Source organism: Diabrotica virgifera, chromosome 4 (genome assembly GCF_917563875.1).
Source record: "Diabrotica virgifera virgifera chromosome 4, PGI_DIABVI_V3a".
Lineage (NCBI taxonomy): Eukaryota > Metazoa > Arthropoda > Insecta > Coleoptera > Chrysomelidae > Diabrotica > Diabrotica virgifera.
The window spans coordinates 68894775-68910200 of record NC_065446.1 but is presented as its reverse complement, the minus strand read 5'-3'; the positions used below and the strand labels follow the sequence as shown (position 1 = coordinate 68910200).

Sequence of the window (15426 nt, the reverse complement as noted above, 5' to 3'; positions counted from 1 at the left end):
GAAATTATATTGCTATATGAAAGAAAAAAAAAACATTCAAACATATTTAAATTTTACCTGAAACCGGACCTTTTATACTATTGAAGTACCAGTACAAGTATTGACCATTGAAGTCAACCATTTACTGCTAAATAAACTTTAAGTTCTTTAATTATCAAGATTTTTCCCCCTTGTTATTTTTGTGTAGACATGACATGTCTGTTTTTCAATGTGCATCCAGTAAGTTGTTTTCGTGCTCTTTCCACTGATCATCTTCCTATTGGGGGACCGTCTCTCGCCTTTAGTACTCTATTGTCATTCCATCCGGCTTGTGTGATCGTTTCCAGTCTACTCTTCGGTTTTTTACTCAGTCCTTGATTTTCTCTACTTTGCATCTCCGTTGTATATCAGTAGTTCTAGCCCTGTCCCACAGTATCTTACCATCGATTTTTCTAAAGGTTTTCATATGCTGTTTCTAGCATTATTTTGGCCGCTCTGTGTCAGGACGTGTTTCTGCCGCGTATGTCATTATCGGTCTGATAACTGTTTTGTAAATTCTGCCTTTCACAGCAGAAGAATGCTAGCATTAATAGATTTTTAAAACACCAATGAAAAATGGATTCAGTGAAAAAGCGCGTATAAGATTGGATGGCAGATGAAATTTTGGAGAAAATGAAGGAAAGAAAAAATTTTAAGGACAAAGGCAAATATCTAAATTTTTTTACGTATTTATTTTCTATCATTCGTGGTTTGCTGAGCAAGATTTTTCTTGGGCACTTCCATTATCGTTTGTTTCGCTACATGAAACCATTCACTCGTACAGAAAAGAGTAATATAAGTATTACCTCTATTTAGTTCTTAATCTAAGACATTTTGTTTTTAAAAATCTACTGGAAAAGCCTTTTCTGGTACAGTTTTTTGTTGTATTTCCAAAGATTGAAGTTCTGGATAAGCGTAAAAATAACTAAAAATTATTATTCGAGGTTACTGATTACGAGAAAAAAATTGTGGGGGGAGGACGCAGATAGTTTTCGAAAAGTATTTTGTTTTGGCAGGACAATGTCCCTGCACACAAATCGCATATATCCACGCGAACAAATCATAACTATTAGGATTCTAGTTTATTGAATAATTCCTTATTCACCCGACATGGCTCCAACTGATTATCGTCTTTTTCCTCAATTAAAAAGAGTTTAAAACGTCTTAAATTTCCTTAAAAAAAAAGAGGTCCTGTAAGTGATGTAGGCCTAGGTTGTAGAGCAAGATAAACATGTTTTTTTAAGTCTAGAGGAGATTCAGAATGGTTTAATAAATTGATCCAATTAAGTGGAGAAAATGTTGGATAATAAAATATGTACTTACAAAATAAACTTTTCAAATTTAGATTACTTCTATAGTAGGCTAACTAGTCCTGTCGCCAGGGGGGGTACAACGGCCTCGTTAATTCAGATGGACTTACTCAAGTTTTTTTTATGTATTTTGACCCGTAGAACACGAATTTTTTGGGTAACAGTTGATCCGGATGTCGATAAGATTGTTATAGACCAAGAACTTGAGGAATCAAATAACAGCGATTTTTGGCAAAACAAAACAATATTTTGTATTTTTTGGGCCATTTTAAGTAAAAAATATTTCTACAAGTTTTTTCGTAGGATGCACAGTTTTCGAGATAAACGCGGTTGAACTTTAAAAAAATCGAAAAATTGCAATTTTTGAACCCGAATAACTTTTGATTAAAAAATAAAATAGCAAGTCTGCTTACCGCATTTGAAAGTTTAAGTCAAATTATATCGGTTTTGATTATTTGCATTGGTAAAAATTTATTTTTTTATTGTTTAACAAAGCTATAAACACGTAGGGTTTCCCGTGCTTTTACATGCGTTTTAACGCATGTAACGTAGAAATAGTCTTGATTGCACTAGTACCTATTCTACCTACTCGTTCGATTTTAAATGAGAAATCATAGAAACATCACTCACGCACTAGTTGTTTGTAGCTTTGTTTAGCAATAACACAATAAATTTTTAGCAATGCAAATAATCAAAACCGACATAATTTGACTTGAACTTTCAAAGGCGCTAAGCAGAATTGCTATTTTATTTTTTAATCAAAAGTTATTCGGGTTTAAAAATTGCAGTTTTTCGATTTTTTGAAAGTTCAACCGCGTTTATCTCGAAAACTGTGCATCCTACTAAAAAACTTGTAGAAATATTTTTTGCTTAAAATGACCCAAAAAATACAAAATATTGTTTTGTTTTGCCAAAAATCGCTGTTATTTGATTCCTCAAGTTCTTGGTCTATAACAATCTTATCGACATCCGGATCAACTGTTACCCAAAAAATTCGAGTTCTACGGGTCAAAATACATAAAAAAAATTTGGGTAAGTCCATCTGAATTAACGAGGCCGTTGTACCCCCCCTGGCGACAGGACTAAACGGTTTTAATATATCCTCGTATTATCCCATTTTTCAAATAATTTTCTTTTACTACTACTTGATATCTTTGTTTTTCATATTTTTAGGTATGGTTTCTATGTTGCGTTGAATGTACTACAAACCTGCTCTGCTAGAATAATTGAGAATATACTCGGAGAACATGAAACTGTTTTAACCATAAATCAAGTTCTTTATCTGCTGAATAGAAGCGATCGGTTATTCAGCATGTACATGGATCATTGGGAATCTATTTTCAAAAAACCTTATAAAGAAAAAAATATCATAACTTTATTAGCTTGTAAATATCCAGAACTTTTTCTAGAGTTGCACCGTAATGAAAAAATTTGTTGCTACAAGTTGACAGCTTCAGCCAGTGTCGGTTTACTCGTGGTTCTTAAGGAAGAACTTTATAACGATTCATACAGATTTGGCAAAATATTGAATGCTAGAAAATTAGTTAAGAGTCTTGGATCAGAACTACAAATATTTTACAGACATCTGATGCCAAATAAGTTTGAAGATTTAAATGAAAATTCTTTATGTATTCAACTCTTAAAATATGTTCCCAAAAAAACCAGATGGGAATTATTAACCCAATCATTAAATACTGTTTTTCCACAAAATTCCATTAAAAATTTTCTGGAAATTATCGATGAGACTATTTTAAAGTTGAATCCAGGAAAAGATGTAATATACCAATGGGCTAGAATCAAATATGAGAACAGCTCCGATGACAACTTTTTGCAATACTATCCTAGTTCTGAATCCATTCCACTTATCAAGGAAATGATAAACCTCTGCTCTGATATGCGAAATAGACAGTCATTAATAAACCATTTGATTAGTACTTGTGCTCACAACAATGATTTGTGGTCTTTGGATAAAGTTTTGGAATATATAGTTTCTAGACATAAGAATGAAGAGCCCTATGCTTATATGAGACAAATACAATTTTTACTTACGGCGTTCAAAACTGAAGAGTTTAGTAAAGAACACTGGAATTTTATACAGCAACAACTTGTCTTGATGCGTGCAAAGGATATTCATTATACACAGTATATTGATATAGAGGTAGCATTTTTGGAGTACGCATACACAAATGATCGTGATGCGTTCAAATTAGAAGCTACCGAGTTGATGAAACGAGCATGTGATGGCATCCGCTTATGGAATTATAAACGGGATTTTGAAAATTCTAAGTTGAAATATGAACTCTTTCTAGAATTAGTGTCAGTGTTTCTTAAAGAGGTACCATCAAGATCTGACTGTTACAAAGATGTTCAAGCTTGTTTAATAATTGAATTGGTTGATTTGTCCAAAGAATATCCCCAAAAATGTATTAATATATCAGACTATCCAGAATTTATGTCTGTCATTGAAACCATGTTGACAAAAAATAAAAAATTTAGGTACATCGACTTTCAAGTTATAACATCCATAATAACTTATAATATCGAGTTTCCCCAGTTTGCTTTGACTTGTTTAACAGAAGCCAAGGCATTGGAAGTAGTACAAAATATTGCATATATATCTAGTATATGGTTTTTTGTCGAGTCACTTATTTCAAAGAAATACCTTTCAGTATTAGAAACAAACATTCTATCTTCCTCGATTGACAAACTTGATGAGAATGCATGGGAATTAAGGTATATATTCAAACCATTAGTTACACATCACCCAAAAATTATACTGAAATATATAAATAAATTTATATACTCCATGCAATTTTGCAAAGAAATGAGGCATTATTCTCATTTGGAACTTGATCAGAAGATATGTGATTATTTTATAAATGGTTGGCCAGAAGCATCAGATGAAAGAAAAGAAACAGCATTGAAGATTCTTATACAACTATTAGACGAGGACGAATTTATTAAATTTGTTAATGAACATTTAAAAATAACTCTAACTAAAAATGAAAATGCTGATGATGTCATCCTTAATAAAATTCAGATGCAGATACTATGTTCTTTTAAAGAAGTTATGATTTCACAGAAATACATACCTTTATTATTAAATTTATGTGACGGAAATATCCAGGAAGCAGCACCACCTTCTTTTTGCAGTTTGTTTGCAAGATCTCCCGAAAAAGTTCTTTATTCTTTCATTGAAAATATGTTTAAGCAAAACTCACAAATGCAAGAATGTAGTTTAATACTAAGTAGCCAGTTTTTGGAGCAAAATTATGTTATTAAATTAATCAAAATCAAAAAACCAAACTCGTATTCTACGCTTAAGTTCATATGTTTGTTTGCTCTAAAAGTGTTTGTTAAAACAGAATCTGAAGATGTATTAACTTTATTTATAAACTTTACGAACATGTTTGAAGAATACGATAGAGGAATATTTTCTTCTTTTGTAAAAACGAAAGTATCCAAGAAATATGCTTTTCGATATATTGAAACTTGCTGGAAAATGATCGAACAGTTCATGTTAGGAAAGAAGAAAGGTTACGACTTTTTGAACAAATTACTTACACGAGCATTAGATGAAGAAGTTGTAAAATCTCTGTCGTCAACGTTTGTTAAAAATATAATTACAAGCTATTTTACAGAAGGTGATAAACGTTTGTCTAATATCAACTCGTTCGTCTTGTATTGTTTAGCCTATCGAGAGGAAGACAATGAAATTAATTATAAAATGATATTTGAAATGCTCGCCAAACTAAGCAAAGGAAATATTTGTTTATTCTGTTATGATTTCGTGGAATTTCAAAATCATATAAATCAACAGTTATTTGTTGATAATTTTATCCAACATTGGAAACAGAACTTCGTTGCTAAGGATACAATCAATGAACACATTATGCTGGATCTGCTGTGCCAAAGTATGAAGGAGTCAAAAGAAGATTTTGCGAAAACTGTTGTAGATTATCTTCAACGATCAATTTCTGATGTAGGCCCTTTCGCTTATCTAGTTTACGCGAGGAACTTAGACCAGTTACTCAGTAAAACCAAACGGTTTAATATATATGAATTACTACATTTAATGTTGCCATACAAGCCGTCATCCACAATATATATTTTTGTACTTAATATTTTAAAGCCTGTAGATGACGAAGAAACTGAAGAGGTGAAAATTACTTACAAAAGTATATTAGGTATATTAAAAGACTCAAAAGAACCTATCGTGAAGTGTTGTTATGAACAGTATGTGTATCAAAATTATAGTGTCTGTTAATAATCTTAGTATCATTCTCAACATACTTGTGCAAAATTTTATGATTCAAATGTTTGCATATTCGTCACTGACGTTGATGAACACAAATCTTCAACAATGCACTGACTATCTGAAGAAAATCCAATCTTTATATTTTGTGATCACGAATTACATTAAGAATGCAGTCACTTAATTTTCGATGCTTTACACTTAGATTCACTTAGATTTTACTCTCCTTAGAGAGCACACTACAAGTCGCACTGATGAGTCCAAGAAGATGAAATTTGCATAAGCTAATGGTGGTGGTCTTTTTATTAAAACTAAATCTTAAACTGTCTTTCTTTACCTTCGTTTACTCACAAATTGAGTACTAGGAATCAAATTCGTTGGAGTTTTACCTAGATAAATTAACGTTGTTGTGGAGTACAAATTATAGATTCCCCACATCTATTCTTTTATCGTCCGTTTGCTTTGCAAAGTATAGAACGTAAGAAATATTTCATTTAAATCTCCGGCTCTTTGGATTTCGTTTTGTTTGTACACATGTTGTTAACACGAACTACCGAGGAATTACACTATTCAATTCTACATCAAAACTATTGACAAAAATTCTATCTCAAAAAATATACAAGACAGTCGGTGTATCGGAAGAGCAACAGGGTTTCCGCCCAAACAGATCTACAATAGACGCTATTTTCATCATGCAACAATTAGTTGAGAAATCAATAGAATTCGACAAGCCCATGTTCACATGCTTTGTAGATCTGAAACAGGCATTCGACAGAGTCCGATTGAAGGACGTGCTCACTATCCTTGGAAAGAAAAACATAGGTCAGAGGTATAGAAACATAATCAAAGAGCTCAATAGATCCAACAAAACACAAATAAAAATCACACACGGGCTCATGGAAGAAATCAAAATCAATGTCGGCATTAGACAAGGGGACAGCCTCAGTCCATGCCTATTTAATTTAATAATGGATAAAGTTATAGGTAGTGTTAACAAAATGAATCAGGGATACAAAACGGGTAACCGAACCATGAGAATACTTTGCTACGCAGATGATTCAATCTTAATAGCCGAAAACGAAGATGACTTACAACGCCTACTACAAAAATTTAAAACAACCGCCGAAAAGTATAACCTGACACTATCCACAGAGAAAACCCAATCGATGGTTAGATCCAAGAACCCAATTAGATGTAAATTAGTAGTGGACGACCATATAATCGAACAGGTAATGGATTTTAGATACTTGGGTGTGGAAATGTCTAGCGACAGGCATCTGTGACAAGAAATAAAACAGCAGGTAACGAAAGCAGCGAGAATATCTGGTTTCCTGGTGGATATAATCTGGCTGAATAAATATATGAGCACTGAAAGCAAAGTCCGCATTTATAAGACATGTGTTAGACCCGTACTGAGATGAAAACCCTAAGATCCATAAGAGGTATCACACTCAGAGATAGAATACGAAACGAAGACACATTGAGAGAGCTAGGCGTTTAAGACGTAGTGAGATGGACAAGAGCACGACGACGCATGTGGAGAGCCCACGTAGATCGGATGGACCCTGAACGTATGGCGCAATGGGCGAAGACAAAGAAACCCAAAAAACGATGGTACGACAGCTGGAGCTCGGGATCGCAGCAGTGACTGTAACAGAAGAAATAACACATAGTCCTATTACAAGAAGAAGACATATTACCTTACTTTCTAATTCATTACTATAAGGGTAAGAACAGGACAAGTGGGTCGAGGTGGAGGTGTAGGTCGCGGTGGATGCCACTAGTTAGGTCGCGGTCGATGTCGACAGCACATAGCAAGGAGGTCACCTGCGCTGTCAGTCGAGCTAGAACCACTATCAAGTGAAGTAGTTTAATGAAATTTGAAGAGATTCAAAAATAAACTGAACACAAAAAAGGGATTATATAAAAAGTATCAACTCAGATAGCGCAGGTAATGACAACTTGGCTTCGAACGGACCAATTACAGGGAAACATCCTTGTAGGCCGCGCAGTAGACATCCATGTAAAACAAACTCATTTTATTTTCAAAAGCATCGATGTAAACCTCCTGGATGGCATCGCGCTAAACCTCCACCGCGACTTACCTGCTCTGTTCTCTTTCATTCAGTACAATGTGTTTGTTTTACATGGATGTCGACCGCAACCTCCATCTCCACCGCGACCTACTTGTTCTGTTCTTACCCCTAGAGAGCTTTCAGAGTCTCTAGTTTTTTCGTACTCACCGACCACGAAACGAATGCGTACTCACTTTGAAGTACGGACAATTTTCGACTTGGTCTGAACAGTTTGGTTCATCTGAGTACATCTGGTACTCATCTGAGTACGGGGCAACAGGATGCCCTGTTGCCAGGTTGTCCTGATTATTGGCCTTGAATGCTTATTCAAGGCAAATACTCAAGTGAGAAATATAATAGAAACACTTTAAGATCCTTTTTTGTTTACAACGACCGGTTTAAATAAAAAAGAAACTCTTTTTTGTTTGCACCCACCAGTTAGCACAAAGTGAATCGTCTGTGGCATTTAGGTTTTAGTTGGGAAGCAGTTCTTTAGTAGAGTGTAGGTTTTAATTTTAAAAATTTTGAACTGTATACTAACAATAATTTTAGATTTAACTGTTTTTTTAAATTCTTTTAGTATCAATAATTCAACAATAACAAAGAGTACCTAATTACAAAGGCTATTCTACATCAGTTATCAATGCAAGCATGCGGTAAGAGGAAGGGTCTCTATAAAGTTAAATGTTAATAAAAAATTACCAAAATTAATTTTAGCACATACGATATGTTCTGCTTTAACGGTATATTTATACTTAAGTAAAAAATAAATATTTTTAATCACATATTTAATTACCAGAAAAAATCAGCCGCTTAAAGCCGAGCTACCAAAACCTACAAATCTGTCCGTTCGACTACATTTCTTATTTAGGTACATCATAAATCTGTCCGTTCCACTATATTTCTTACTTTTGTACTATTCTCTGCGGTATGCTGTTTCTCATGAGGATCTTTCAGTGCGTCACAGCTTTTCGATTTCTTTCTAACGCATTAAATTGCATGTGACAGAAAAAACGCACGTCGGTGATTACATTTCGTCGGTGACATTTATAACATTTATTCTAGTTGTCAATAGATGGCGCTATAATCGAAAAAAACATTTTTTCCGAATTATATAATTATCTACGAATAATATCTGTACAATTTATAAGACTATACAAATCAAAGAAAATACCATTTATTATAAATGCAATAAACACAATTGATTTGATTTTATGCCAAATTTAACTAAATTTTTTAATTTAACTAAAGATTTAACTAAAATGTCATGTCACTAAAATGTATATTATCACGGACTTACCTTTTTTTTCTATCATTTGTGACGCACTGAAAAATGCTCAGGAAAAGAAGCATATTACTCATTGTTTTTGTTTTCTTATAGTTCATTCTAAAACCGATCATTCGTACTTCTCTGTTGTTTAGTTCCAAAAGCATATTCCTTAACTCCTTCCTCTTCATCACTTCCTACTAAAAGGTTATACTCCTACTTATAGGAAGGATATCATCAGAATATCGTAGGTGGTTAAGATATTCTCCAATTATTCTTATTCCTTTCTCTTGCCGATTTAGTTTCTTGAACACATTATTTAAGACTTAGTTAAACAGTTTTGGTGACATTGTGTCAACTTGCCTTATTGCTTTTTGAATGCTATGCTATTGCAATATTACAACCCATGGGTCCATGAGTTGTTGATATTAATTCGTGTTTTTGCTTTCTGGTAGATGTTGCCAATAAGTTTAATATGTTTGTAATCAACCCTACTGAGTTTAGTGAGTATTTTACTCCGCAGTGTTTGACACTGTCAAAAGCTTTCTCAAAGTCTACAAAAGCTGCGTATATTATTTGCAATCTGCAATGTTAACAAATGTTTATCTAAATTATTGCAGTATGCATAAGAATCTAACTTTAGAATACCTATAAAATTAAATGTTATAGGTACATACTTTTGTTATTTGAATTATAAGTTTATTTTTCATTAACTATGTAGATGGGAAATAAGCCACAATTAAATTGAAAAAAAAATAGTTCAGTAAAGTCGTCCCAGGAACGCAACTCATAAATATTGGCAATACCTATCCTTTTCAAGTCTTCTACTTTAAAATGTATAAATATGTCTGAATTGCCGATGTCAGAAAAAATAAATTATTAGAAGAATTTTTTACTAAGCAACAACATTTTTGTTTAATTTAGTAGTATTTTGTATTTTGACAACGACACCCGCTTTAGGCGTCAAAACGTTAATAAAATTATTTTTTTCAATTTAATTGTTGCTTATTTCCCATCTAAGTAGTTAATAATTATAAAAATGACACAAGGAAATAGCTTCAGAACAAGCATGCATTAAGTTTATTTTTGTTGGGTTGCTAATAAAAGTTTTCATATTTTTTAACTATGTTTTATTAAAAATGTATGTAGTAATTGTGTGTAGTATTTTTTTTTCAAGTTATCTTAATCCAATTATTAAGACACAATAGACAATATCAAAAAATAAGGATGCGAGATCAAACAGAGGGAAAAAGATGGAGTGCAGAGATATATTAGAAAGTGAAAATAAAATAGAAAGTAAATAAAAAGACCAGTTATAACTGGATTGTTCAGCTCTACTGCAGGACTCAAAAAACAATACCATCTGGTGAAATCCTGCTCGTTATAATATACCATATCACTAAATCTGATACTGAAGTGCTTTCAGATGTGGGAACTTATTATGAATTGGCCAGCCAAGTCAATGGCAACAAAAGAAAAATCTCCTTTAGGTCAGTAATGAAACTGCTGCATGTATCAAAGGCTTTGCGCACATAGATATATTAACCATAGACGAGACTAGGTATATGCCGTTAAATGCATCGGGGTGTAACGCCAATATCAAGTATAGTGGTCTAGCTATCTTTGCCTATCGTACGAGTGTGAGCGTATCTACCAAGAGGCGGGAGTAATGGAACGACACTGACACAGAGTTACAGCGACAGCGGCCATCATATTCTAGCCCACATAACAATTTCATGTTCTTAGTAGATTCATAGAACATACTTTTCAGAAAAAGTATATACTAAGAATATGCGTAATTACCATTGCGAATGTGCATAGCACATACTGAGTATATACTACATTACAGTACTTAAACGTTCTATGTATACAGGGTGAGGCAGATAAAGGGCCTATTAGAAATATCTCGAGAACTAAAGCTAACAGAATAATGAAAATTGGTATACAAGGGTTTTGAGGTATAAACTATTTAATGAAAATATTTTGGTTATACCGGAAGTTGATTGTAACTTCGTATTTTTAAATAGGATACCCTATATATTTTTACATTTTCGGATTCTCCTCGATTTCTTCTTTCTTAAAATATAAGTTTTTGTAATATTATACAGGGTAGGTTAAAAGATAATTACGTTTTCTTATTAATTTCGTAGCAACATTCACATCCTGTAGGATTGTAGTAGTTTGACATAATAAACTCTATTAATGTTCAAATGATTTTTAATATAGTCTACTATTGTTAAGAGTTATTAGTATAGTTAAATTTTTCATCCGAAACTCGGAATGAGTATTTTCTGAGTTTTCTTAAATGGAACACCCTGTATTTTAGTATTGTAATGAAATGTTATTTTATGGTACTTTTTAATTTATTAAGCATTCCCTATACCTAACTGCTTTAATTCGTGAGTTATTGGTGATTCAAGTCAAACATTAATTGCAACACAAAATAGGTGACATTGTATTAGGTTGGCCGTGAAAATATTCAATAACAAATAATTTTTTGGAAATAAATACATATTAATCTAGACTTTTACTTAAAATTGTCAATAATGGTTGAACTATCAAAATACCATCGAAGTTAAGATTGTTGGTGCGATTAACAATTAAGCGCAAATTAAAGCAGTTAGGTATAGGGAATGCTTAAGAAGTAAAAAAGTACCATGGAGTATCATTTCATTACAATACTAAAATATAGGGTGTTCCATTTAAGAAAACTCAGAAAATACTCATTCCGAGTTTCGACCCACCCTGTATACTAAAATTAAAAATTTAGCTACACTAATAATTGTTAACAAAAGTAGACTATATTAAAAATCCTTTGAACATAAATAGAGTTTATTATGTCAAACTACTACAATCCTACAGGGTGTTAATATTGCTACGAAATTAATAAGAAAACGTAATTATCTTTTAACCTACCCTGTATAATGTTGTAAAACCTTATATTTTAAGAAAGAAGAAATCGAGGAGAATCCAAAAATGTAAAAATATACAGGGTGTCCCATTTAAAAAAACGAAGTTATAAGCAACTTCCGCTATAACCGGAAGTACCAAATCGATGAAAATATTTTCATTAAATATATCAGGCTTCAAAACCCCCTTATTCCAATTTTCATAATTCAGTTGCCTTTAGTTCTCGAGATATTTCTAATAGGCCCTTTATCTGCCTCACCCTATATACTTAGAATGTACTACCGCACTTCTTTTCAGTATATACTAAGAATATACTTTTTAGAACATTCCAAGGACGTGCTATAAACCTTCTATTTATATACTTAGAACGTACTACCGCACATCTTTTTAGTTTATACTAAGAACGTACTTTTTAGAATATTCCAAGGAAGTGCTATAAACCTTCTATTTATATACTTAGAACGTACTACTACTGCACATCTTTGTATTAGAAGAATATATTTTTAAGGATATTCTAAGAAAGTGCTATATTGCTCAGAAGTATGTTTTCAGCATCACCTAATCTCATCTTACGTTCTACTGGTTCTACCAAATACCTATTATATTTACATATTTTAATGGCAAATGAGAATGTAGTTAGTACCTACATTCTGCAATATTACTTAATATTACTTAAAAAGTAAGTACAGATTTATAAATTTTAGTTATCTATATAAACTATTATATTATAATATTTAGCTAAACTAAACTATGTATGAGTAACTAAAATTTATATACTTATATGTAGGTACTTACTTATATGTATTTATTAAATAATATTGAGTTATCAAAATAGATTATACCTATTTTGAAGCACCGCAAACAAAATAAAGGAGATTATGTATGTTCTTTAGTCCTAGTACTTTATCATTGGTCTTCATCCTTAACACTTCATAGATACAATAAATACTAGTAATGTCTATTTTGGATTTCATATTTTACCGTTGTTCAGGTAAGAAATGGTCAGAATAAGACAAGACGGACGGGGTTAGGGGGATGGGGGATATGTATTGTGGAATAACATAGGTGCACCGGTGGTTATAGTGTTGCCAAACCGAGGGAAATTTCACTTTTTGCGGGAATTTTCAACATAAAAGGTGATAAAGGGAAAAGTTAACTCAAAAGGGAATTTTTGTTCCAGTCCAAATTGTAAAATATTAAAAAAAATCAAAATATTTGAAAATAATTAAACATATCTTCTCAGATTTTGTAAACAGGAGGGATTTTTTTTTATAAAAGTAAGAATTTTTAAGGTTGACGGAAAAATATTACTCGACGGTTGGCAACACCAAAGCTGTGGGTTTTAGCCGTAGATAAGGGGGTGGTTTATTGGCATGCTTTGGTTCTGGAATGGCCCTTATTGAATTGAATGTACCTAAATTCAAATTCCAACGATGTAATGGTAAATGGTAAAGTTATTTCAATTATGAAAACGAATTTTTAATAATAAACGTTAATACAATTAATGTTTAAACTTTTTTACCATACAACAATTTTGAAATGAAATTCGTCCAATACTACCTACATACCTCATAAATTTTATTAATTATTCTAAAATATAACGAAGTTGATAATCTATAAGGCTAATATTATTCATACTTCCTATACATACATATTATTTTTAAGATATTTTAAAAGTATCTACTTATAAGTATGTGTTAAGAATGTACTTATAAGTATGTGCTAAGAATATTCGATAAAGGTATATTCTAAGAATACACTTTTACGAATATTCCGAGTTACTAGGTAAACGAATGTACTCAGTATATTCGGTACGAGAATATACTTTAAAGTATATGCAAAGAACATGAAATTTAGAATGTTTTTTAAGGTACATGCTATGCTTGTACTACGCATATACTAAAAAGAATATACTCCGACGAATGTTGGTAGTATATGCTTAGAACATGATACGAACATCATTGTTATGTGGGAGAAAGAGAAAGGTAAGCGCCAGTAGAGAGAGATAGATAGACCACCGACCCGAAGTGCTCCGTGTTACGCTATTTTTCATACCTTCCTTAATCTATGTATTATTATATCTATGTTTGCGCAGCGAAGAGTACATTCTTCTTCTTGTGTATATGTGTGCGTGAGCCTGCATGTGTGTGTGTGTGTGTGTGTGTGTGTGTGTGTGTGTGTGTGTGTGTGTGTGTGTGTGTGTGTGTGTGTGTGTGTGTGTGTGTGTGTGTGTGTGTGTGTGTGTGTGTGTGTGTGTGTGTGTGTGTGTGTGTGTGTGTGTGTGTGTGTGTGTGTGTGTGTGTGTGTGTGTGTGTGTGTGTGTGTGTGTGTGTGTGTGTGTGTGTGTGTGTGTGTGTGTGTGTGTGTGTGTGTGTGTGTGTGTGTGTGTGTGTGTGTGTGTGTGTGTGTGTGTGTGTGTGTGTGTGTGTGTGTGTGTGTGTGTGTGTGTGTGTGTGTGTGTGTGTGTGTGTGTGTGTGTGTGTGTGTGTGTGTGTGTGTGTGTGTGTGTGTGTGTGTGTGTGTGTGTGTGTGTGTGTGTGTGTGTGTGTGTGTGTGTGTGTGTGTGTGTGTGTGTGTGTGTGTGTGTGTGTGTGTGTGTGTGTGTGTGTGTGTGTGTGTGTGTGTGTGTGTGTGTGTGTGTGTGTGTGTGTGTGTGTGTGTGTGTGTGTGTGTGTGTGTGTGTGTGTGTGTGTGTGTGTGTGTGTGTGTGTGTGTGTGTGTGTGTGTGTGTGTGTGTGTGTGTGTGTGTGTGTGTGTGTGTGTGTGTGTGTGTGTGTGTGTGTGTGTGTGTGTGTGTGTGTGTGTGTGTGTGTGTGTGTGTGTGTGTGTGTGTGTGTGTGTGTGTGTGTGTGTGTGTGTGTGTGTGTTTGTGTGTGTGTGTGTGTGTGTGTGTGTGTGTGAAAAGATGGCTTGGATGCAGGTCCGTTAGCCACATATTTGTATTTTATTTTTACCTTAATTTATTGCTTTGTTTTATTAATACCTATTTCATTTAAACGACTATATTTGTTTCTTTCAAGTAATTTATGAGTAATTTAAATATTTCCATTTCATGACAACTTAGTAGATATTCTATACTAATTGGAAAATACACTGCGTTTGTCGTAAATTGTAATATAATTGGTCTATATATCTCTCGTTAATTTTGTATTCAAAGAAAATATGATTCAAATCTCTAATCGAAACATTATCACAAAAGCAAACTGATGAATTAACTCTATTTCTAATTTGTGCAGATGTGCCTCATATTTTCCGTGTCGAGTTTTTAATCTGACGATAGTAGAAATATCTTGCTTTGACAGGTTATACTTAAATATATATTCAGGTGGCAAAGGAAGTTTATATTCTTCTTCTTCAGCTTATTTATTGCATTCACTCCTGGACAAAGGCCTACCCATTAGTTCTCAATTATTTTCTGTTTTGTGCGATTTGGTGCCAGTTTCTTCCCATTTTTGCTTTGATTTCGTCTAGCCATCAGTTTTGTGGTTTTCCTCTACTACGACTGTGCTCGCGTGATCACCAATGTACAATGTTTTCATCAATCCACATTTTGTTGGTTTGCAGTTCCACGTGACTACATTGCGTAGCTAA

The 15426-nt window shown here is 33.2% G+C and overlaps 1 protein-coding gene across 2 annotated transcripts in view; it reads left to right on the top strand.

Annotated features, from left to right (window-relative positions):
* The window catches only part of LOC114337279 (uncharacterized), a 107167-nt gene extending 97118 nt beyond the window's left edge, over positions 1 to 10049 (top strand). Inside the window, exon 3 of one of the 2 annotated variants that reach the window (XM_050648238.1) lies at positions 2502 to 10049. In XM_050648238.1, coding sequence (XP_050504195.1) covers positions 2502 to 5595 — 3094 coding nt within the window. In that variant the 3' untranslated portion in view covers positions 5596 to 10049. The remainder of the gene's footprint in view (positions 1 to 2501) is intronic. The other variant, XM_050648239.1, reaches the window with a different exon arrangement.
* Positions 10050 to 15426: the final 5377 nt, after the last annotated feature.